Here is a 24,561-nt window from a genome sequence, read left to right as displayed (position 1 = left end):
AGTACAGTCCTGTCCAGCAGTGGCTGCATCACCTGGAAAAAATGTTAGAAATGCAAATCCTCAGGCCACACCCTAGATTTACTGACCTGCTGAATCAGGAACTCTGGGGGTCTGCCCCAGCAACTCTTGTTTTCAGAAGCCCTCCGGGTGACTCTGATGCATGTAAGAGTTTGAGAATGACTGGCACTCTTAAATGCACAGGTACCAAAGCCAGACTGCATGGGTTCAAATCCTGACTCCGGTTTTCCATCTGTGTTAAAAGGTAATTTAATCTCTCTGTACTTCGATTTGCATAGTTGTAAAATGTGAGTAGTAGAACCTAAGTCATAGCTTGCTCTGAGGATTCATTCATGTAAAGTGCTTAGAATAATAAGCATACAAAAAGTTCACTATTAATATAGTATTATTTCAATCCTGTCCTCCTGTCTCTGTGACTAAGTGTACGAGCTCATGGAAAGTTCATTTCAAGAGCCCAAACTGGAGGCACTCAGTGGATTTGAAGCCCAGGTCTGGGACTCCCCTGCCCTCACCGTCTTCCCCGCTCTCAGCACAGGGTCTGGTGGCAGCTACAAAGCCAACACAAAGGCTTATAAATACCCACAACACACCTCTGCCCCCACTAAAGCACCCCCATCCCTGGAGAGGAGAAAGGGCACTTTTGGCTGGGAAGAGGTCAGATGCACAGGTGCCTGGCATAGGAACAAGAAAAAGAAATGGTAAAACGTAAGCATTGGCCCTCTAGGGTTGCTGCCTACCCGCCAGGTTATTCGTTTGTGAAAAGATGCCCACATGGCAAGCTAAAAATAATCCTCCTGCCGCCAGCAGGTCAAGCAAAATCAACCCAGAGGACTGAGAATGGGACAAATGAGGCGCAAATTTGCATTCAATTTATCTGGCTTAGTAAACATGGTTTATTTGTCCTGTGCAGACTCATTACTGTGAGGGCTTTGTGGCCTTTCAGGGTGGAGTTTAATTGATCATTGACTTTCCTGGTTAAGAAAACCACACAGACTTGTTAGCAGAGCCTGCCTTTTAAAAAGATGTAGCTTTTGTTAAGTGGGCTATATACAAGAGCCAATTTGGTGCAGTGAAAAGTGGAGAAATTTGAGATTCAAAACATCTGGGTTCTAGGCCTGCTCCTTTCAAGACTGAGGTTTAGTCTCTCTCTTCAAACCCGAGGCTCCCCATCTTATACAGAGCTGGAGCTGGACCCCATGGCCAGGAGGCATGTGGACACAATTTTAAATAGTTTGACTCTAAGGGAGATAGAGATTACTTCTGCTTTCACTAGGAAGTCTCAGTGTGGTGGTAGTCTGTCTTCAGCACCTCTCTAATCATGCTTAATCTCCCTTTTCAGCGGCAACAGTATCCAGCATGACTTTATAAGATTGTATTGTTTCCATTGTATTTTTCCAGTGTCCTGTAGAAATGTGATACTGATTTTCTATTTGTAGCTTGGGAGTGATAACAGATCTCCCTTTAAAATTTGTTTGCTGAAGTTTAAAGAAAGAACAACTCGATTGAAGAGAAAGATTCAGTAATAGTGCATAAGTAAATATTAAGTAATAGTAATAACTATTTAAATTTGGGAAACAGTGGCTGAAGCACAAAGCCTGTTCCACAAAGCCAGTCTCTGGATCTGGCTCCACATTTTCCAGATTTCCCTCCCTCCCTCCCTCCCGTCAGAGAGGTCAGGAGGCGCGGCCCACCCTCTAGCCCCGCCCCCAGCCCGACGCACGTTCCATAAACCACGCCCCTAGCTCCTCCCCTCGGGCTCCTCCTTCTAGGCTGCCGTTGCCCTGCGCTCAGCGGCGGCAAGATGGCGGCGCAACTGCAGGACCGTGATGGTGGTTCGCAGCTGGCAGGGCCCGCGGCGGAGGCCGACCCCCTGGGCCGCTTCACGTGTCCCGTCTGCCTAGAGGTGTACGAGAAGCCCGTGCAGGTGCCCTGTGGACACGTGTAAGTGGAGGGTCAGGGGCCGGTCGGGGGGGCGGCCTGACTGGGAGGAAAATGGAGCCGAGGAGCGAGGCCTCGGCAGGGAGGGTCTCGAGGCGGGAGCGAGAGGACATGGAGTTCCTGGAGGCCCGTGGAAGTTGGCGGGGTGGTCTTCTCTTCCGCCCTGCTTACACCCAAGTATCCCGCTCTTCTGTTGAGCGCCTGCTGTGTTACAGGCAGCCTGCCAGGCTCCTTCCCACGCGCGATGGTGGAGTCGCACCCTGCTGGGGGTTTGGTAGGGTCTAAAGTCGGCTCTTGGGGAGCCAGTTTCCCTTAAATAGTCTGTACGTGGCCCCTGAAGTACACTGTGTATGGCGTCATGTGTCCAGCTGTGCCAAGTAATGCTAATGTTCACTACAGTTGGGGAAACGCCGGACTAGACCAAAAGAACAAAAGGGAAGTCTTGATGTAGATCTGACCAGTCTGCCCTTCACTGTGAAAGAGGTGGGGAGTTGGCAGATAGGGATTGTTAGCATTCCTACTTGGGTACGAGGTTTGTTGCACTGTATTTGAAATTATAAAGCCTCCATATTGCTAATAGACTGCTTATAACGACTAAAGGAGATGTGTGTGAAAATGTCCAGTACAGGTTCTGGGGTAGGTGCTTTGAGGTTGGCTGGATTTGAATCTAAGCCTTGCTCCATCAGACACACATCAGACGCTTAAGTTGAAAGAACTGTAGAGAATGTGGCTACCTTCCTCTTGCTACTGGGAGTTGGATTTTCCTCTGTGGCCTTCCCCAGTGCTCGTCACGGGCATCATCTTGGTATTGGTCTTAGGACCCCTCTGTTGGTCAGTAGGCACAATAGGCACCTACTGGACCTCATGGGCATTCTTATTTCTGCAGCACTCCTGCAGGGGAAGAGGGTTGGAGGCCATCTTGCGGGTGAGGGCACTGAGGCTCACTTAGGGCAGGTTCACCATTGTCTCCTCTCCCCAGATGGACTGCAGGTGTCTGTTTGCCAGTTCAGAGAACAGTTGGCACCTGGCAAGGGCTCTTCAGGCACACTGACTGCTTTTTGCTTCTTCAAGTGCACCAAGCTCTTTCTAGCTTCAGGCTGTTCCTGTTTGCAGTTCAATTAGCCTGGAACTCTTCTTGCCCCTTTTGCACCTCCCCCGTCACTATCCCAGATCCTTTCCAGACTTCAAGTCCCAGTTTAAGTTACCTCCCTTGTCACCATCCCCATTTAAATTACCTCTCTGCTTCTTTCCTGGGGTTTCTTTCTCAACTACCTTGCACAGAGCAAAACTTAGAGATCACGAGGGCAGTGATCATGTCTGTTTTGCGCCTCTTTCTGTCCCAGGTGCCCAACGTAGTGTCTGAGCAACCATCTTCCAATCTTATGTTCAACTGGCTAAAGTATTTGTGTGCTCACTATGTGCCAGATTTGGGGGCACAGTAGGAAACAAGGTGATTCTGCCCATGGAGTTCACAGTCCAGTGAATTGATGATAAATAAGTACTACTAATGCTCAAACTTTTGTCAAAATTCATTGTGCGATGGGAAGGTATTATAGAGATCAAACCTGGGGTGGGGGCAGGGGGAGTGATCAAGTAAGAAACGAATGAACTAAGAAATTAGTGGTGGAAGCATACTTTGTGAAAGTTGAAGTGGAGCCTAGGTAGCTTTCTCGTTGAGTCCTCTTTTCCTTGGATCAGTCCTCCTTATTATGTTTACCTAATTTTGGATTAATTCAGTGGATTTCATTTACAATTAACATTTATAAAGAGAATTGACCCAGCACAATTTGCCAACTGAAGAGCAGCAAAATTTGAGGTTTCCTTGAGCCAGATGGACCTTTCCTAGGTCAGAGGTCAGGGGGCAGTACTGGGATTCAAACCTTGGCTCTTTTCTATACTCACCATACTAGCTCCATGTGTTCATCAGTTCAGTGCTGATTGAAGACAGATGGCTACACCTCTGTGAGGGCAGCCAAGTCTCCCTTAGCTCCAGCCAAGTGCTTTTTGCTCTGCCTGGTTGATTTTTGCTAACTTTCGTGCTTGGAAGTGAGCATCACTGCAGCTCCGGCTGCGTGGGGCATTGAATTTTTATAAAACTTTATTTCAGGCCCTGAATTTTACATCCCCCTCCAACTTAGTGGAGTACAGCTGGAGAATGGCAGGTGGCTGGGTGCCCAAGAGAAGGATTTTCTAAGTAGCATTATAACAGGAAGTGGAGCATCTAGAAGGCTGAACTAGAAAAAGGCCCATAAATAGGAAATGGAAACTAAAAGCCAGTCCAAGATACAGGGGCCATTTAAAAGCAGGCTTGTTCGTCGGGCATGACTCAGTCACAGAGTGGCTTGTGAACATTGATCTCTGAGCTGAATCTCGGTGTATGCTTGAAGGGAGGCTTTGAGCCGCTTTTATCTACAAGCTGGGTTTGATTTCATTATGCTCTCTGGGATCTTCTGTGCTCTCTTGGGTTACTCTATTGATCTGCCTTTGAGAAGAGGTACAACAAATGATGGCCATAAGGCCCCATCTGCCTCTTTAACCTCATCACTTATCCTCTCCCCGTGGTCTACCACATCATGGCCTCAGAGACCTTCCCTTCTACCTTTTGGTTCCCGCTTTGCACTTGGTGTCATCTCTGTGGAACTCTTTTCATCCACGTCTGTGCGGCTCTCCTCATAATTTTAGGTGTCAGCTCAACTGTTACCCCCTTAAAGAAGCTTTCTGTGATCCCCTTCCCCCGCAGCTGATCTCTTTGCCTTGTTTTATTTCCTTCATATATTTAATCACTATCTGAAATTAACACTTGTGTTTTCCTCTACTCTGGAATATAAGCATCATGACGACAGGGACTTTGTTTAGTTCACCACTGTGCCCTCGGTTGTGAATCATTAGACCCGCTCACCTTCTCCCATCCTGGTTTAGAATTTTGTCTAGCAGCATTTAACATCTAGCTAAATAACAAAAAGGAAGAAAATTTTTAGAGACAGTAAAAAATGGTCAGATGCCCAAATTACCTTTGATTATATGTCCTGAGTTCTTCCTGGCAGATTTTGTTGTCTTGTCTGTCAGGTTGAGTATGTAGCCAGGGTATTTTCATGCCTTATTAGTCCTTCTTTCTCTGTACCGTATCTGAGTATCACCACCTGTCTAGGCTTCGGACAGAAAGTTGGTCATCTTTGACTTCTTTGCTTTTCCAAATTCAGTAAATTACCAGGTCCTACTGATTCTACCCCTGAATCATTTCCTGAATTCTTTATTGCCTCGCGGTTTCTTGCCTTTGGCCATCTGTTTGGTTTCTACATCAAGTCTTTTCTCGTCTTTCCTCATCTAAAAAATTTTTAAAGCCGACAACTCTATTGTTCATGATAACGCCAGAGTTATTTTTCTAAAACTTGAATTTGGTCTGGTTGCTACCTTGTTTTAAACACCTGGCTCCCTACTGCTTATGAGGAAAGCTGTTAAACACTCACGATGCATCTGAGGAAATAAAAGTCTAAGTCTAAGGGCCTGGAATATTCTTCCCCTCCTGTACCACTGAACTCTTTCTTTTAAGGCTCTTTCGCAGATGCTGCCTCTGAAGTCTTACCAGCTCTGTCCTTCTTGGGTCACAACTGTTGCTCTTGACTTTGTGTTTCCATAGTGCTTTGCATTCACCTCTAGTGATAGCCGCGTCTGTTTGTGGTGCATTTCATATGTGCTAGGCACTGTAGTAAGAGTGTGCTATGCATAATCCACCCTCCCAACAATCCTAGAAGTAGGTACTATGATCGCCACTTCACAGAGGAGAAACTGAAGTTCAGGAGATCCCACCAAGATCCCTCAGCGGCAGGGGCTGAGGTCTGAAGACTGTGCCGTAGCAACTTCTGCCATGTCATGGGAGTTTGCATTTATTTCTGTTGCTGGACCTGTGTGTTCGTTGCAAGGAACACCCTCCCCCCCTTTTTCTTGCCCAGAAGGACTCAGTATTTGAGTCAAGAGCAGGGAGCAAGTTGTTTTTTATTCATTGATGTCATTTTAAAAGTTTATCCATTTTTGTTGTCTTGTCTCCACGATGCATGACGCAGGTTCTCTGTATGTCTTGTTCTAGCTTTTGCTCTGCATGCCTGCAGGAATGTCTGAAGCCGAAGAAGCCTGTCTGTGGGGTGTGTCGCAGCACTCTGGCACCTGGCGTCCGAGCCGTGGAGCTCGAGCGGCAGATTGAGAGCACAGAGACTTCTTGCCATGGCTGCCGTAAAAATGTATGTGGAAGTAAAACGGAAGAGTCAGTGTCTTTCTATAAGATGGGTAAAATGTAGATCTGTTGCCACGTTGTTTCTGAAGTTAGAACGTGACTAAGTGACTAACAGCACGTGTGCATGCTGGTTATCTGTGGCAGTGGCTGTGCTGTTGCATTTTGGTAACCTTAATTGGTTGTGGTGGGGTTTTTTTTCCTTTAAAGATTGGTTTAGTATATTACATAGTTTAGCTTTGAAAGCCATAGAAATCAGTTGTCCCAGTTTTTTCCTGCAGAAGACCCATTTTCCCAAAGCAGCATGCACAGTTTTAATTAGAATATAATGACAATGATATTTCTTAATTTTTTTAAATATAAAATGAAGTCAGTGACTCAAAGTTACCTGCTGCAATGAGTTTGAGGGGAATTTTTTTCTTTTTTTCTTTTTTTTTTTGGCCACACCACCCGGCATGCAGGATCTTAGTTCCCCAACCCCAGGGATGGAACCCGCGCCCCCTGCAGTGGAAGTGCAGAGTCTTAACCACTGGAACACCAGGGAAGTCCTGAGGGGAAATTTTATAATGTATATTACTAAAGATATAAAACTTGTTCAACTTTTTAGCACTTGGCAAGGAGGAATTGTAGTGCAAAGGTCAGTATGAAGTCATTTGATTATAATAGCAATATCTAACATTTGAAATGCATCCATACCCTTTTGTATGACCATGTTAGAGTCAAGAATATTTATTTTAACATCTGTTGTAACTGCACAGGTTACAACATTTTATTTTCAAAGAGATATACACAGCATTATTGGTTTTTAAATCATTATGATTTTATTAATTCCAGACAACACAAAAATATAAACTAATGTAGGCTTGTTCCCCACTCCAGAGATTACCTCTTTAAAAATGCTTCAATTTAGAAGGCTGCAAAACATTTTTCTGCCCATTGACGAACACAAGTGTGGGATTTCTACAAAATAGGATCATACTATAATATATACTTCTGCAAGTTCTTTTCACTTTTGAAAACTTTTTTACTTAATGACTTTGACATCCTCGCATGTTAGTTTCATTACTTTAACACCTTAATACGGATAGCCATAAAATGGATATACCTTACCATTTCTTTCCTTTCAGAGTGATTTAGCACTAGGGCTACACAGTGGCTGCGGTTCTGAGTAGGGCTCTTTCCCACCCCTTTTAATTGGGAGCTCTTTGATAGACAGCTTGAGGTCAAGTTCTTTAGCTGGAGATAAGACAGAAAGAAGCATCATGGTAAGCCAGAGCTCAAATACTGAAACATATTTTTCCTTGTAGTTTCTTTTGATTTAGAAACTCAATATACTGAAATAAAGTTTCCTGTTACCTTCATCTTTCTTTATGTATGCATGATGAGTTTTTAAAAATTTCTGTATGCTTTGTGATTGTATTATATTATACCTCCAAAAATGTTTATCTTCCCTTTACCTCCTTTTTCTTCATTCCTTACACTTTTTCTTTCTTTTTAGATCACCTGTGATGAAGCACTCTTCCTGTGGGTTTTCTTTTCTCTTTCCATCTTGCAAAGACTAGATTTTATTAGAGAAATAGAATTCAGATTCTGGATTTTTTTTTGTAAGATCATTTATCACAATCTGGTGATAGGATATAATTGTTTAACTAGGATTACTAGCCTTTATCCCTTTTACGTAAATCATCACTTTTCTCTGCCGCACTTATAATGGAATGTGGTTCTTGGCTTGTGTAAGGAGATTAGTTTAAGTGCTAGTGTGGAAAACTTTAAAAACTTCACTGGGTTTGGAGTGTCTCTGAGCAGAGAGCATATCATGAATAAAGCAAACCTCTCTGAGAGTGATTTTAGAGTGGAAGCAGATATCCTTGTTTGGTCAAGTAAAACATCAGGCTTGGTATTAACAGAAACCCTGCAACAGTCAGAGTTTCAGTCCCATCAGCATAGCCAGGAGTCTGGTGAGATTGTTTGCCAGGGTGATATAGGTCTAGTTTTCATCTTGCCTTCGCTTTGGGACTATGTTGGACTGGGTACAAGATCCTGACTAACTTGTGGGCTCTGATTCTTCCTACTTAAGTTCTTCCTATCCAAGATCCGTGCGCATGTGGCCACCTGTTCCAAATACCAGAATTACATCATGGAAGGTGTGAAGGCCACCACCAAGGATGTGTCCCTTCAGCCAAGGTAAATGACTCTGTCACTCTCTTAGGTGGACGTCTTTCTTCATGAGTTTTGGAAAGTGGAGGTATAATTGTTATGCTGGCTAAAGCTGACCTAAGGTTTTGTTTTGGGGTGGGTGTGGAGAAGGACTCTCATGTTCACTTCAAATATTAGCTGAGCTGTTACTTTCAAATCATTTGACCTGATGCATAAGTGATCATCAGAACCCCTGTCATAACACATTGAGTGAACTTTGCTCCTTTTGGGAGGGTACAGTGATTGAAATTGTGCGGAAAGGTACTCACAGAGAGGTTTCTTCTTTTTTCCTGCCTTTCATCTTCCAGAAATGTCCCAAACCGTTATACGTTTCCTTGTCCTTACTGTCCCGAGAAGAATTTTGATCAAGAAGGACTTGTAGAACACTGCAAGTTGTTCCATAGCACGGACACTAAATCTGTGGTAAGAGTAACTCTTTGAGTTTTTTGTTTTGTTATGTGGGTTTTTGTTGTTGTTGTTTTTTGAATTTTTATGGGGAAAGAAAGTCAAACTTAACAGAAAAATTACAGGGTTAGTTAAATGAACTCTATGTACCCTTCACCTAGAGTCACAGATTAATAAGCTTTTACCATATTTGCTTAACCATACTCTATATACGTATTTTATGCTAACCATTTGAGAATAAGTTACAGATATCATGACCCTTTGTCCCTAAATACTTCAGCACATGTCTCCTAAGAAGAAGTAATGTCTTCTTAGAAAACCACATTTTTTTGTGAGTTTGATTTTCACATTCAGGAATTGTAGCATTGATACAATCTAATATCTCCTTTGGAATTCATGTTTAAATTTTAACAATTGTAGTGTCCTTCATAGCAATCTCCCCTGGCCCCCAAATCCTGGATCTGTGAGTTACATTTAGGTGTCATGTCTCTTTAGTCCTCAGTTTTTCTTTGTCTTTCATGCCCTTGACATTTTTAAAGAGGACAGGCCAGTTGTTTTGTAGAACGCCCTTCAATTTGGGTTTGTCTGTTTCTTCATGATTACGTGCAGGGGTGCTACATCGTGCAGGGATGCTACACGTCCGGGTATACATCAGGCGGGTCATGTGATGTTTGTTGTTCCCATTGTTGGTAATGTTAACTTGGATCCCATGGCGTCTGCATAAAGCTGCCATTTTCCATTTGAGTAGCGTCTTCATAGTTGTGGGGAAAGAGAATATAGATGAAATTATTAGGAAAGTGCTTATCAGTCCTTTGATATTTAATTTATATATCAAGGCTGACATGTAGTTTTCTTTAAAAAAAAAAAGTTTGAATTTGGTCCATCTCAGCAGTGTTATCCTTCCCTCTTAATGTGATTGACAGACTAGGTCTTAATACAACTTTCTCTATAGTTTTGTTTGTTTTCCCATTTATCTCACACTGCTTCTGTTGAACTATGTAGCAAGTTTTATGAGCAGATCTTCAGCTCCACTGCTGTAAAAGATGGTGCACAGACTTGAGAATTTGCATGAGCTTTTGCTAGTAGAATTAGGCCTGATGGCACTCTGTGTTTTTCTGTCTTAAATCTTAAGATTCAGCTAGTCTGTTTGAGAATACCTTGAATCTTCTCTTTATTGAACTCCTTGCCAAGTCCAAATTCTGGTCAGTACAGCTACTTTTTACACTGGGCTCCCTGGACTCTTAATGTTGTGCTATGACAGATTCCACAGATGAATCCCCCCTCTCTCTGCTTTTCCCAACTCCCCAAACTAGGGAACTGGGCTGGCTTGGCCCAGCGAGCACACTGTTTTCAGCCAGGCCCTATTGCCGCTGGCGCACACACACACTGTCTGGTGGCTATTCTGGGCACTCTCTTTTCATTAAGTTCCTGGCATGAACTGTCCCCATCTTTTCCACAGATAATGGTGAGTCCTGCTTTTCAATAAGTTCCAAGTACCAGGTGTGTGTTCCTTTCTTCTCTGTTCGTTCTGTCTCAGGAGCTCTCTGATCTATCTCTGAGGTCACAGACTGGCAGCCTGTCTGGCCCATACACAATTTCATTTCCCCAAACTTTAAAAATCAGCAGATTTCTCAATCTTGATACTCTACATTTGAGAAATTAAAAGTTCCAGCAAAAGTTGGCTGGCTCTGAATAGTGCTGGCCCCTCTAGATGGGATGGCTCACAGACATCCTGCTTTGCTTGTTTGCCTTTCCCGCCGGGTTCCTGTGAACACTTGAGTGTGCACCCCTCGTTCTGTGTCCTTATCATTCCCTCGTGCTGAGGAAAAGGCTCCTTTGCAAGTCTGCCTCTTCTCTGCCCACATCCTCAGATCCAGGCGGAGGACTGAGACTAGGGCCTTGCCCTGCTCCTGAGGCTTCCTCTCCCCACCATGTTTCTCCTGTCACCTTCAGCTTTTCTCTCTACCCGCTCCTAACACTTGCTTTCCTTCAGACATGCCCAGTCTTCCCTGTCTAATTGGTGGGAGGAATATTTGATCCACTGTTTTCTCTATATAGCCTGCAGTTTCTCTTTTCCTTCAAGCTTTGGTTTGTCAGCTGCTGCTGTCTCTTCCATGTTCTCTCCTTTATCCCTTTAGAGTCCAGCGTCCACTGCTGGCATCACATTATCCAGGGGCCCAGCTGGTCTTCTTAAGTCCTTGTTTTCTGTCACCTCGCTACAATTTTAAAAATTTGTTTCTTTGTATGTAGTCAGTTCCTTGTATAAGAAGTGGACTGTGGCCTCTTCCCCTAGACTCCTGGTTCCCTCTATACCATCAGTTATTCAAGTATTTTTTATATTTTTGCAATTTAGTTTATGTTTGGATGTAATACATGCATTATATTACCACTTGTCATTTTTGTATAATAGAAGTAAACCCAGTGTAAAAGTAAAACACCACACCATGCCTGCCGGCCTTTCATGAGATCAGTCACAAAGAATTGATTATTTTCTCTCAAAAATAAACAGCCCCATCATTTGATACTAATACCCGTCCTTCTGAGATCTGTATCTTTATTACATAGATGAGTGTTGAGGTTTCTGAGGCAGATGCCAATCTGGAATGGCCATGGCATCCCAGAGCCATCTGGGATGCGCCACTTCTCAGCCGCCAGGGCTTCAGATTGATCTGCATTACACTTAGTAAATCCCCACTCCTTGGAGATGCAGATGTCCTGGCGGCCAGGGAACCTGAACTTGGCCCTGCACAGGGCCTCAACCACGTGCTCCTCGTTCTGCAGCTTGGTGCGGATGGGCATGATGACTTCGCCAACGTGGACTCTGGCTACTGTGCCCGAGGGCTTTCCCAAGGCACCCTGTGTACCTGTCTGGAGCCTAGACTGAGGACGGCCTGAGGCCAGACATTTTCTTTTCCTATGATTCCAGAATAGCTGCTCAGTACACATTCTTTGTCTGCACTAAGCATGATATGTTCTATGAAAAACACCCCAAAGCCAAGTTTTCAGCTACTTCTTCAAGATGTTTCAGTTATGGTTCTTATTAACCAATTACTAATTGAAAGAGCAAATGAGCTTAGGCACAGAGATACACAGACACCACCACCTGCCCCCACTACCCATTTTCCATTTTAAAGTTAGCCAGATAAGCTCAACTATTTTAGTAATTATGAAAACTAAAACGGATGTTAAGTCAAATGATAGAGCTACTCAAATTCATTTCCTACCACTGTCTCCCCTGCACTCATTTCTGGAAGTGAATAAGTGAAGAAACCAGCGTACCACGCACGCTAAGTGGACTGCCCACATTGTGAAGCTGGTTAGTGCAGAACCAGTACTGGAACCCAGTGTCCTGGCTCCTAAACCAGTTCTGTCTTAACAGCATCAGAGACACCTCTGTGGAGTGCTCATTGGCCTCTGAGTAGTGCTCCACTGTGTGTGTGGAAAATACAAAATTATGTCATCCAGAGACATTTCTAGCTTTCAAGTGTATGATTCATGCTGTCCTCCTCTTCTGTCCCCCTTTGGATGCAAGTGGCAGCTCATTTCTACACACTTAGCAATGTTGCTGACATCTGTCCACGTCAGTACATGTAGATCTGATTCTTTTTTAATGAGCTTCTCAGTTTTCCATTACTTGTCTGTACCATGATTTAACTGGTCCCTTATTGATAAACGTCAAGGTTACTTCCAGACAGTATCAGAAAATTTGATGAAAGACTGGATATTAAATGCTACTAAAAAAAATTGTTGATCGATGGGTGAGATAATAAATAGTACTGTATTTGTAAAGGGAAACATATTTTTAAGACTGTTCTGAAACAGTTAAGGGTGAATTGTTGTGTCTTATTTTTAAATGCTTCATTTTTTGCTGAAGTAAGTATGCCAAACTTAAATCTAGGTGTTGGGGATAAGGGATGGTTTATCAAACTATTATCTACTTTCCTATAGTTCTGAAGTTTTTCATAGTACATTTTTAAAGGCTGTCATAGATTTTAACATACCTTTGCCTATATTTACGTATGTCTGAAAAATAAAGTCTTAGCCTGCAGCCAGTTAAGCCGACCGTGCTCTTTTCTCCGTGGGGGCCCGGTGTGCAATGGCTGCAAAGAGCAGCCTCCTTGGTAGTGTATGCAGCCTGTTGCCTGTACGGGTTGCCCGAAGGGACCTTGGAGACAGCCCTTTCCAGTGGACATTCATGTCTGGCCTCAGGCCGTCCCCAGTCTAGGCTCCAGACGGGTACACAGGGTGCCTTGGGAAAGCCCTCGGGCACAGTAGCCAGAGTCTTCGTTGGCGAAGTCATCATGCCCATCCGCACCAAGCTGCAGAACGAGGAGCACGTGGTTGAGGCCCTGTGCAGGGCCAAGTTCAGGTTCCCTGGCCGCCAGGACATCTGCATCTCCAAGGAGTGGGGATTTACTAAGTGTAATGCAGATGAATCTGAAGCCGTGGCGGCTGAGAAGTGGCTCATCCCAGATGGCTCTGGGGTCAAATACATCCCTAATCGTGGCCCCTGGACAGAGGCACTCATGAGACCTTGGCCCTGTCCCTTCCTCACTGAGACCCATCAGTGAATCCCACTTCCTAACAAAAAAAGAATAGTAATAAAGTCTTAGATATGGATTAATTTGGTCAAAGGTTAAGTACACTCATAATTTTGATAGATATTGCTAAACTACTCTGTGGTATCTGGTACTGCAACCTAATTTTTTGTCCTTTTTTTCCCTCCTTTGGCTTCTTGAAATCCCTCTGATTATTTTGGCTCTGTTGAAGCCTCACTTCCTTCAGCCCTTGGTCCTCTGTTCTGCTCCTCTGCTTCTGCAGAACTCCTTAAACGTCAGTGTTTCAGCCCTTCCCTTTGGAAGCCTCCTCCTCCCCAGACTCTGGTTCTGATCATGCTCTCCTCCACAGCGCCAGCCGCCTGCCTGGCTCCTTCACCATTTCGCATTTATCTCATGTCAACCCCCTTGGTCACATATCTTCCTTGTAGATGGTGGGGTTCCATTGTCAAGCCAGACCACTTACGCCTACTTCTCCCCCCGCCCCCCTCTCTGCCCCTCGCCGTGAATTTTCCATTCTAGCCAGACTCATGGCTGCTTGCCATGTACTCTTTGTCTTTCCAAATATCTCCCGCTCTTCAAAGCCCAAATCAACCTCTTGTGTGAAGGCCCTTTAGCCTGAGCCCCCTCGTCTGAGCATTTACTTTATAAAAACAGCACGTAAGGCTGTGTTTTACTTCCTTGGGATGTTGCTCATCTGTCATTTCCTTGGTTTTCTTTGTGCTTTTAGATCATTTTGTGTGCTGGGTTGGAAGGTCGTAGTCTAGGCTCCTCCTAGGCTGACACAGTGTTCTCACCTCAGTAGGGGATCAAAAATGGGTGGTATCATGGCCTAAGCCTTTTGACTCGAGTAGGAGACTGACGGTGTCTTCTGGGATGTGAATGTGCACTTGAAGATGTGACCAGGCCCTGGACTGGTGGTCAGGAAAGCTGTCCTGGAAGAAAGGTGGCTGGACACAGGCCACAGAGGGCTGATGTCAGCTCAGACATCCAGTACCTGATACCGTGCTTCTTTATTGAAAGGTTTGTCCGATATGTGCCTCGATGCCCTGGGGAGACCCTAACTACCGCAGCGCCAACTTCATAGAGCACATCCAGCGCCGGCACCAGTTTTCTTACGACACTTTCGTGGTGAGTCTGGAGCCTGGGCTCTAACTCCTTCCCCCGGGGGATGGCACAGCTCCCTCCCTTCTCTTACCTGGAGAACTGTGGGCCTCCTTGGTGAGTTTTGTCACTGATGTGATGGGCTCCCTGGAATGACAGCTGTGTGGTATTTAAGAAGATGAACTGGCCAGTCATCTAGACTGAGATATAGTAAGCTTGCTTTTATTTTATGTTTTCCAAAACTTTTGTCCACTTCGGTATGTGGTTTCTACCTGTTATGGAACCTGGTTTAGGATCCTTAAGCTCAGGTGCCCACGGGAACCAGGCAAGTAATGGAAGTGCCTCTGCTAAGGAATGGCAAGCTGGGCGGTGTGTGACTCAGGTAGTGCAGCCCGCAGCGCCAGCTGACTGTTGTTGTGTGGGAAGACAGGCACAGCACTGCCAGGCTCCTCCCCGCCCCAGCCCCAGGAAGCTGGCAATGCAGAATTTCATATGACGTATCCCGAGTTTATTTCAAAGTACTTCAGGTCAAACGAAACACACCAACGAGCCAAGTGTGGTCATCAGGTTTACATCCTTTCTCTAGAGCTGAGTGGTTTTGAAGAGCACACTGTTGTCTTGGCATTGTAGTGGCAGACAAATCCGGCCGGCTGTTTAAAGTAAACCTTTTATTTGCATATACAGATGTCAAGTTCGGATTTTAGAATAGTATTCAGTTTTTTTGTTTGTTTTTTTGCTGCATCGAGTCTTCGTCGCTGCACTCGGGCTTCCTCTAGTTGAGGTGACGGGGGCTACTCTTCGTTGCAGTGCATGGGCTTCACATTGCAGTGGCTTCTCTTGTTGAGGAGCACGGGCCCTAGGCGTGCAGGCTTCAGTAGTTGTGGCACGCGGGCTCAGACTTGCGGGCTCTAGAGCGCAGGCTCAGTAGTTGTGGCGCACGGGCTTAGTTGCTCTGCGGCATGTGGTATCTTCCCGGACCAGGGCTCAAACTTGTGGCCCCTGCATTAACAGGCGGATTCTTAACCACTGCGCCGCCAGTCAGGCCCCTAGTATTCAGTCTTAATGACTGTGTTTCAGGACCTGAGAAGGAAAGCATGACTCTTTCCTGAGTTGTCATAAAGAGTATTTTACTCTCGGCTTAACAGAGTATCTGAAACTCAAGACTTCAAAATAACTGTCGTTTTGTTAAAGATGAATACAGTTCCCAAGTAGATAGCTTTGCCTCATTGAATCAAAAAGGCTGCTTTCACTTCGGAGCGCTCCAGGTCTGAACGCTTGGTCTGTGCCAGGCTTCACTCAGGTGCTCTCTGGTCCCCACCCTCCCGTCTGAGGGAGCCGTCATCATGGTCATCGTCAGGATGAGGCAGCCGAGGCACAGAGAGATCAAGCACTTTCCCAGAGTCATGCAGCCGGCATGGCAGACCGTGGAGCTGGCCTCTGGCCTCTGGCCCCTCTCCAGAGCCACCGCTCACATGCCCTGCTTCTCTGACTGAAAGTGAGTTCTTGCAGCTGCGCACAGTTGGCTGAGGCTGAGCGTCTTTTTTGCCCGTAGGATTACGACGTGGATGAGGAGGACATGATGAACCAGGTGCTGCAGCGCTCCATCATCGACCAGTGAGCAGGCTCTGCTGGGGCTCGTGTTCCAGAGCTTCCATTACGTGCTCAGCGGGAAACGTGTGACTCCTCCACCTAAACGTACAACAGACCTGGAAGTGAGCCGTGGTATTAGGACAGGGTCACTTCCGACAGGGAACAGGTCCCCAGATCAGAGCCCTCCTTTCCTTTGGGCTCTTCCCCTACTGTTTACCCTGTTTGTCACATGTCTGGTCTTGCTCCTCAGCCACGTCCTGCAGCCTCTCCCTCCTTTTTGGAAGGGAACCCAGCTTCTCCACCTGTCCTTGTTTCACATTTGAGCCTCGTGTTCGATGTTGACCTCTCAGGTCCTCTGAGCCAGCCAGGACCTTTTCTGGGTCATGAATAGCACAGATGAGACAAGCATCTCCTCTCCTTGTCCCCGGGGTGTGTGAGCTCTGGCAATAATGCATCTGATCAGTGATGGAGCTCCTTCTGTGCTGTGCAAGTTCCTGTTAGTTGGTCCTTGGCAGCAGCTGCCAGAAGCTGGAGTTACCTCATGGGAGACATTTCACACGTCCTGTTGGGGTGAATGTTCTGGACTTAACATGCTCTGGTGCTGGAAGTTTTGCTTAGTGATATTTTCCTACCATTCCTGCACACCCTTAGGAGTAACTGGTTCAATCTTAAATGCCTGCATGGTGCCTTTTTAGGATAAAGGTGTAACCACATATTTTTAGTGAAAGTAAGTGTTTCTGGCTTAGGAAAGTTAAACTCCATTTATCCATAAGTGGGGAGGAGGGTCACCTAAGTGAGGTGGGAGGGCCATAGCTTTTTGGTTCTGATTTTCAAACTAATGAAGTATTTTCCAATGACTTGGTTATGTTTGCTTCTCTGTTGGGGAGCCTGCTTATGTTCCTGTCCTTGAAGCACAAAAAGGAGTCCTCAAATGAATAAGAAGTCTGGGCGCTCCAGTGGATACTAGTTCTTTTATTTGGTAATTTAGATTAAACTGCGTGTTGCTTTTCTATCACGAATGGTTTCCTTATAAAACTGGTTTCAACACGTAAGTTGGTGTGTGAAGACCTGCCTCCTAAAGCAGAGGGGTTGGGGAGGTCTGGCATCGCCGCTGCTGTCTCTGACAAGACACGCTGTTCAGAAGGCACAGCACACTTCCTGGGAGCAGTCGGTAATGGAAACTGTCCACTGGAAACTTGCTTTGCTAATAGCTCCGGAAGCTTGAAGTTCGACTGTTTCACGAATATTAATAAATACAAGGCTAAGCGCTGTCTAATCTGTAGGAGCGGAGCTTCTGATCCACCAAAAGGCATCTGGGTTTTAGGTTCATTTTTCCTTGTTAGACCTCTTGTCTGAATCTGGACATTGTTTATGGTCAGTGGCTGAGGCTTCAGATGACAAGGGGCTCTGGGCCTGTGCACTGCGCTGTGGGCCTCGCGCTGCCTGCCAGCGAGAGCTGCACATGCCCAGGGCCCAGCGAAGACGGGCCCTCTGGGGGCAAAGGAACTTTTTCTAATGTGCTGTTGCTTGGGAGGGCCCCGATGTTATGGTCAGCTTCTTCACTGTAATTTCTGGAAGAAGTTCATCTCAGTCTAAGTTCAGAGGGAAATTTGACAAAACCTTCATTTGCGGGACCTGACGATGGTGGTCTCACTGGTGATACCAAGAAACTGAGTTCCTTGTATTAAGTGCACTTCATGTATTTCTAATAAGACGACTTTCCAGAAAGTGACATTTGTTATGTTCTGGCTTTTAAAAGGTGAAATATAAATAAATTTCATAATTTATCCAACTGGTAAGCTGTAATGCCTGTTTTCATTAACCACCATTTGCTGAAGTCTGGGCCTGGGGGGGCCTCCGGAAGATTGTTGCTCTTTTTAAGGGGAAGGTCTTGTCTGTCACGAGTGAGTCCCATCTGGCTCTGATCTCAGCTCTGACGCTTCACCGGCAGGCTTCACCGGGCCTGTCTTGTCTGGAGAACGAACCCCCTTCCCCGCCGAACCCCGCCCCCCATGTTGGGAGCTCTCGTGAGGCAAGAAGTGGCCATGTTCCATGAAACGACTTCAGGTGCCCTAGCGGCCGCCCTAGGACATCATAGTAGAGGGTTCCACACGTGAAGATCTGAGGTCATGGGCGTGTTTCCGTGCTGCACTCTGCCGCTGGCTGTAGGACATCTGGAAAATACTTCCCCCTCCCGACTTAAATAGGTTTTAATAGGATCTGTCTCCTACATGTGGAGAAGGGACAACAGCGGGGAAAGAGGGAAAGCAGAGACCAGGGAGGCTGCTGTTGGCGGTTCCGGGCAGGAGACAGCAGCTGCTTGGGGCCGTGTAGCCATGGGTGCTGAAGTTGTCTGATTCCGTCAGATATTTTTTGAGGGTAAGGTGTGAAAGCAAGAGAGGAGTTGCCATGAGAGAATGACACCAAGGTTTGGCGCTTGAATGACTGGGGGGTGGAGTTATCTTTCTGAATTGAAGGGAAGACTCCAAGAGGAGCAGCTGTGGGGGAATCAGATGTTTTAGGGATGGGTACCTACGCCTTGGGGTAAGACTTCTAGCATCATGCACAAGATACAGGAAGTGCCAGCTCTCAAGCAACTCAAGTAGGACTAGGACGTGCCTGGGACACTTAAATAACTCTAAAAGTTACTCTGATGTTGTCAATTACTCTGATGTCAAAGATGGATGTGGATCAAACTATTTCTTAAAATGTATGACTAGACAATATATTTCTACACTTGTTTTAAATATAGTATAATTAAAAATAAGTAGGCATTAGAAGTATTTCATCTTCAGTGGTAAAAGCTCTCACATTCAGTTTGACCAAAAAACTTTTGTGATTTCCTTATATTCAGGCATATATGGTGTTTACTAAGCACCCATTATGAGCCAGGATTGTGGTAGCCACTGGGGATTTATACACTAATCAAATGTATAATTACAGACTGTTAAGTGCTCGTGGTAGGGGATTAATAAATGGTAGCTATTTCATAAATAGTAAATACCTCCTACTTTATAAAGAAACTAGAAGCCGGAAGTCCAAAGGGTTACAGAAGCATCTAGACCTTTTATCCCTTCTCCACCTGTGCCTTCTCCCTTTCCTGTAATATTGCATGGGAGTGTAATTTCCCCAAGTTAGGAAGTGAACACCAGGAATATTCATACTAAAAAATTATTTGTTGTTTGTTTGAAATTCATATTTAACTGGGTGTCCTGTATTTTTATCCGTTAAGTCTGGAAACCCCAGTCAATGTATATTAGCAGAGTAATGTCCTGAACATCTGCTATATGCCAGGCAGCTCACACCTTGTCATTAAATCATCATCTGTGCAGTTGCTTGTTTTAATGGCTGCCTCGCACACTAGTAAAGCTCTTGAGGGCAAGGACCATACCTGTCTCGTGCACCACTGTCCTCCATGCTTGACCCCGAGTATACTCAGTAAATATTCCTAGAATTGAAATGGAACTAAAGGGAGCCCTTTTACAATGATACTTCCTTTCCATGGCGACTCTTCCAGCCCGGAATTAGGGGCCGGTACGGTGGCGAAAAGAGCCTGAAAGAAGCTGGCCCCGCTGTCCAGCGCGGGGAGGCGGGTCCTCAAACCGGAAGCGCAGGAGCCAGGACTTGCCGGGCAGAGGGGGCGAGACCGGGGGCAGGTAAGATGGCTGCTGCCTGGTGGGGACCTGACCGGCCCAGGCCCTCGACGTGATCCCTGGAAGCTCCCTTGCCTTTTTTCCTCTCTCAATATCCCCTGGCCTTCCGCGGTATCTGCTGAATGTCCCATATGAGGCTCAGCAGGGCGTTAATGAGTACAGGAATAACGACAATAGATAATCATTCTCATCCCGGGTTCCTGACACAGCGCCTGCCCTCAAATAATTTTTATTTAATCCTCCCTCCTTTCTCTCCTGAAAGGTGACCAAAACCAGTCATTCAGGATACTCCAGAAAAGTCAATCTGACTGAATCCTCTTAACCAGCCTTGCCATTACACACATGATGGAGTGGAGGAGGGAAAGGGTGAGTAATTTGCCCGAGCAGAACAGGAGCGACTCGGTGGTACAGCATAGAGGTGTGAATAGACGCATGGTCTCAGGCACACTGCACAGTCCCCAGCATCTACACTACTAGTTGTGTGACCTTGGACAATTTTTTTTTGGTTTGGCCGCGCCATGCAGCTTGTGGGATCTTAGTCCCCCGACCAGGGATCAGACTCGGGCCCTGGGCAGTGAAAGCGCAGAGCCCTAACCACTGGACCGCCAGGGAATTCCCTCGAACAACTTATTCTAATCTCTTTGTGCCTTGGTTTCCTCATCTGTAACATGGAGTTAATAAACATGTCTTCCTCACGGAGTTGTGGGAAATCTATTGAAATAATCCACGTCAAGCATTAGAACGGGGCCTGGCACAAAATAAGTGCTTAATAAATGTGAGCTACCAGTGCCACTACTGTTTTTCTCCTCCATTCTTGAGACGACCCAGCAGTGCTCAGCCTCACCCAAGCAGCTAGCAGCTGTAAATGTTTGATGACTAAGTACTACTATTAAGTGAAGTGTTTCCCAAACTTGCCCTGAAGACATGAATTACCTGGGAGGCAGTTGCTCCAAAATAGATTCTCAGGCTCTTCTCTTAGAGATTCTGATTGGCAGATGTGGGTGGGGCCTGGGAATCTGTATCTTTTAAAAAGAGCCTCAGGTAAAACGCATCCTTAGGCTACAGTAGGAAATTCTATTCTGTACACAGGCTAGTGTTACAACACGTCTATTGCAGCTGGGGTGGGGCAGCCGCTCAGTTGATGGTTAGAACCAGGCAGACAAGCTCAGTTCTTACAAGACTTTAGTGCTAACTCTTCTGCTTATAAAAATCATCTAGGCTATCTGTTTGGTCTCACATGATGACCCCACAAATTATTTACAAAGGGAAAATTAGTAACTTTGTAGTGGAGAAACCTAGCAGACACCTTCTTTACTGAGGGATCAGACTTAGTATCCCCGATAATGGGACAAACCGTGGGTGACTTGATGGGATGCACTTGAGGACACAGCACTTCCGAGGTTCCTGGCAGAAAAACGTTTAACCTGAGTCTAATTATAAGGAAACATCAGGCAAGTCATCCAAACTGAGGGACATTCTTCGAAACTCTTGAAAAATGTCAAGGTCAGATTAAAGAAGACTAAAGAGGCAAGCAACCAACTGCAATGCTGCATGATCCTGGGTTGGATTCTTGATGGGATAGGGGTTGCCCTAAAGGATGTTAATGGGCCAATTGCTGACATTTGACTATGGATTGTGGAACAAGTAATAGTATTTTATCAGTGTTAGATTTCCTGATTTTGATAATTACACCACAGTCACATAGAGAATGTCCTTATTCTTAGGAGATATGCATAGAAGAGCATATCAAATTACTCTCAAACGGTTCAGAAGAAAATTATACATGCCTGTGTATAAATACATAAATAAAATGATAAAGCAAATATGCACAATGTTAAGAATTATAATGCTTATTGTTTTAAAAAATAACAGAAGACAGGTAAAGCAGAAAAATCTGAAAAAGAAAGTGGAAACCACTCCTCATCCCACCCCACAGACAACCAGTGATCATTTCTTCAATGAAATACTTACATGTCCTTGGATCACCATATTTTTGATTGAAACTTAAAATGGGCAAATGCTTTCCTTCTGGCCTATAACCTGCATTTTTCACGCCACGATCTATCTCTCAACATCCTTCCTGTCATTGTGGTGTCATTTTTAATGACTGCATGATGCTCCTGGTGAGGATGGACCATACTTCATTTATCAGTGGGTATTTAGGTTGTTTCCAGTTTGACTGTGTCAACCTAAAACAATAATACAGCCAGTTATTTTACCAACAAAATGAGTTTATCCAGGAGCAGCAAAGAATTGCAAATCGGGACATGCAGCTATGGCAAACCACATGCGAGTCTGGTAAAACAAAGGAGAGGAAACTCTTTTATAGAGGAGAAGCGGAAGTTGGGAGGGACTGTTACAAACAAAAAGTCCATTGGAGGAAACTGGGAGTTCAAAGTATAGTGCCTTGTCATTGGCTGCATTGTGACAGTCTCTCAATGGCCGAGCTATTGTCAAGCAAGGAGAAAATCTTTCTTCCTCCTGCTGGTACTACTAAAATAGCGTCACTTCCTGCCAGAGATGCAAGGTACATCCCCTGTTGGGATTTGTATTGACTTCTAGTGGCATATGCATGAGAGCTCCCCCTTCTGGCCTCCCACCTCCATTTTAGTGAGGTTTCTTTCCCTTTATTAATTTTCACAACTGTTATGGACTGTGCTAGAGTGAGCATCCTTCCAAATATGTCTTGCCTGCTCATCTAAGCATTTTATATACAGAGCTGCCGGGTCAAATGGAGACAGGTTGAGAGAGGCAGAAATAGGGAGAAAGACTGAGAGAGACAGAGGCAGGCAGAGTCCGGGGAGACAGAGAGAGACATGCCCAAGGTGAGACAGTGAGAGAGAGAGAGAGACAGAGTCAGAAAGAGACTCCCAGAGAGACAGAGTGGGAAAGAGACAGAGATGGAGAGAGACAAGGAGAAAGAACAAGGTGGAGGGAGAGACTGGGATAGAGAAGGGTTGCTGCTCTCCGGGGAGACTGAGAGGGAGCTGGTCTGAGGCATGGAGGCCCTGACAGCCTGGCCACAGGAATTCAGGCAGAGAGTGACTAAGCGACTTCTAGGAACACACCCTACAGATACAATTGTAGATGAGGTCAGTGTCCTTTGTGCAAGGATTATCATGGGACTGTTGCTTACTATTGTAAGCAGAAGATGAGAAGCAACCTCATTGCCCATCATCAGCAGGGGACTGGTTATATAGATTGTGCTCTAAGTGCTGGTCGGAGCCAGTCTCCAAGTAGGGCTGCCAGACTTAGCAAATAAAAATACAAGAGATACAGTTAATTTTGAATTTCAGGTAAAGAATAATTCTGTTCCATGCAGTCTGATACTAAAAGCTTATTTGTTGTTTATATGAAATTCTAGTTTAATAGGGTATCTGTATTTTATTTGGCAACCCTATCTCCAAGATCAGTGAGAACAGCCAGGTGAAATCAAGATAGAGGGTGTGTGTGTGTGTGTCTGGGTGTCTGTGTATCTGTGTCTGTGTCTGTGTACACGTGCCTGTGAGGAGGGCTTCTGGGGTGGCTTTTCCAGGTTCTAGGTCCCAACCTACGTGGTAGTTGTAGTTCAAGGGAAGGGGCCTATCCAGGGTCACACAACCACAGGTGGTAGGGCTAGGTGGGACCCCACCTTTGTGCTTTGCAGTAATGTGCATATATGTCTTAAAAGTGTTAATGTGTTAAATAAAAATATTAAAAACAAACCATAGTTTTCTAAACTCCATTTGAACATTTCTAATTTTAAAAAAGACTGGCAATCTCAAAAACTGCAAGGTCCATCTGGGGGGAAGATATTCTACAGAATGGGAACACCACATGCCAAGTCGCTGAGACCGGAGCATGCCTGGTGTGGTCTGTTGTGGCTGGAGCCTCATGGGGGAGGTGGGCTCAAGGGGCCTGGGGCTCTCTTGGCCCCGGAGCCTCTGCCATCTGAACTCATTTCTCATCCTGGAACACTCGTCTGCCCCTGGGCTTCTTAATCATGGTGGTCAGCGGTCACTGCCGCCTGGAATGTCTTCTCACTTCCCTTTCTCACCTGCCCATCCTTGTGACCTCAGCCTGGAGTCGGTCAGAGTCTCACTCCTCTGACTCACCTGGGTCCTTCGGGGTTGGCGAATTGCCCGTTACCACTCTTCCTCCCTCACCTGTGAGCTCCTCGAGCATCGGGGCTTGTTTGTGTCTGGCTGATTTATTACAATATCCTAGCCTGCTAGGCCAGGGACATCCCATCGCTTGCTCACTGTGACTTGGGCATGTTAGCATGTCACCTCTCTGAGCCTCGGTTTCCTCATCTATAAAAAGAGGCTGATAATCTTGCCTACCACTCAGGGCTTGCTGTGGGGGTCATATGGGCCAATGTGGCGGCAGTGGGCAAGGGAGATGACATTAGCATCTGGGAGGTGCTGTATGAACTGAGAAGAGCTCTGGGGAAGGCCGTCGTGGGCAGAGGGCACGGCAAGGGCAGCGGCCCTGCTATGGGCAAGAACCTGTATGAAGAGGAAGCAGGAAGGTCACTGAGGCTGGAGCAGGTGAACAGCGGGGACAGAGGAAGAGACGAGCCCGAGGTTAGGTAGCATCTTGTGAGCCAAGAGCAGGGTTTGGATTTTATTTTGAGTCCGAGACTAAGGTAGCTTTGACCTAAGGAAATAGTTTGTTCTCACTTTCCCCTCCTTGGCAATATCTGCCACACTCAGTGGTCCAGAGATGCACAAAGGTCTCCAGGTGCGAAAGGTGGGCACAGGTGGGGAGAGAGGAGGCCCTGGGGCCTTACCTGGAAACAGGCTCAGCCTTCTGTCAGGAAGTGGAGATAACAGGGCGATATCAGTGCAGTCCGAGGGGCGAGGCTGCCAAGGCAAATTAGTGCGCTCGAGATAGT

General features: G+C 45.7%; 1 protein-coding gene and 1 non-coding gene across 3 annotated transcripts; both read left to right on the top strand.

Moving 5' to 3' along the window:
• The first annotated feature begins 1,781 nt into the window (after positions 1 to 1,781).
• RNF114 (ring finger protein 114) lies at positions 1,782 to 17,824 on the top strand. Of its 2 annotated transcripts, XM_036825832.1 has the most exons (6): positions 1,787 to 1,959; positions 6,041 to 6,191; positions 8,259 to 8,365; positions 8,686 to 8,800; positions 14,362 to 14,469; positions 15,995 to 17,824. In XM_036825832.1, exons 1-6 carry the CDS (start codon positions 1,820 to 1,822, stop codon positions 16,058 to 16,060), a joined length of 687 nt encoding a protein of 228 aa, XP_036681727.1. In that variant the 5' UTR covers positions 1,787 to 1,819; the 3' UTR covers positions 16,061 to 17,824. The 2 variants fall into 2 exon arrangements, with proteins under 2 accessions (XP_036681728.1, XP_036681727.1); XM_036825833.1 differs by lacking the exon at positions 14,362 to 14,469 and having other exon boundaries at positions 1,782 to 1,959.
• LOC118882166 lies at positions 12,826 to 12,960 on the top strand. Its single transcript, XR_005016715.1, has one exon. It is a non-coding gene; the product is annotated as a small nucleolar RNA SNORA70 (small nucleolar RNA).
• Positions 17,825 to 24,561: the final 6,737 nt, after the last annotated feature.

This window comes from Balaenoptera musculus, chromosome 15 (assembly GCF_009873245.2).
Source record: "Balaenoptera musculus isolate JJ_BM4_2016_0621 chromosome 15, mBalMus1.pri.v3, whole genome shotgun sequence".
In the NCBI taxonomy this organism is placed as follows: Eukaryota; Metazoa; Chordata; class Mammalia; order Artiodactyla; family Balaenopteridae; genus Balaenoptera; species Balaenoptera musculus.
Note: the sequence above shows the minus strand (reverse complement) of the source record. Positions and strands in the feature narration are given on the sequence as shown.

Excerpts from the sequence above, each read along its gene's own strand:
- RNF114 (XM_036825832.1), top strand. The coding sequence starts at position 1,820 with ATGGCGGCGCAACTGCAGGACCGTGATGGTGGTTCGCAGCTGGCAGGG. Across the intron at positions 6,192-8,258 it reads GCCATGGCTGCCGTAAAAAT|TTCTTCCTATCCAAGATCCG; the intron begins GTATGTGGAAGT and ends TTCCTACTTAAG. Across the intron at positions 8,801-14,361 it reads GCACGGACACTAAATCTGTG|GTTTGTCCGATATGTGCCTC; the intron begins GTAAGAGTAACT and ends CTTTATTGAAAG.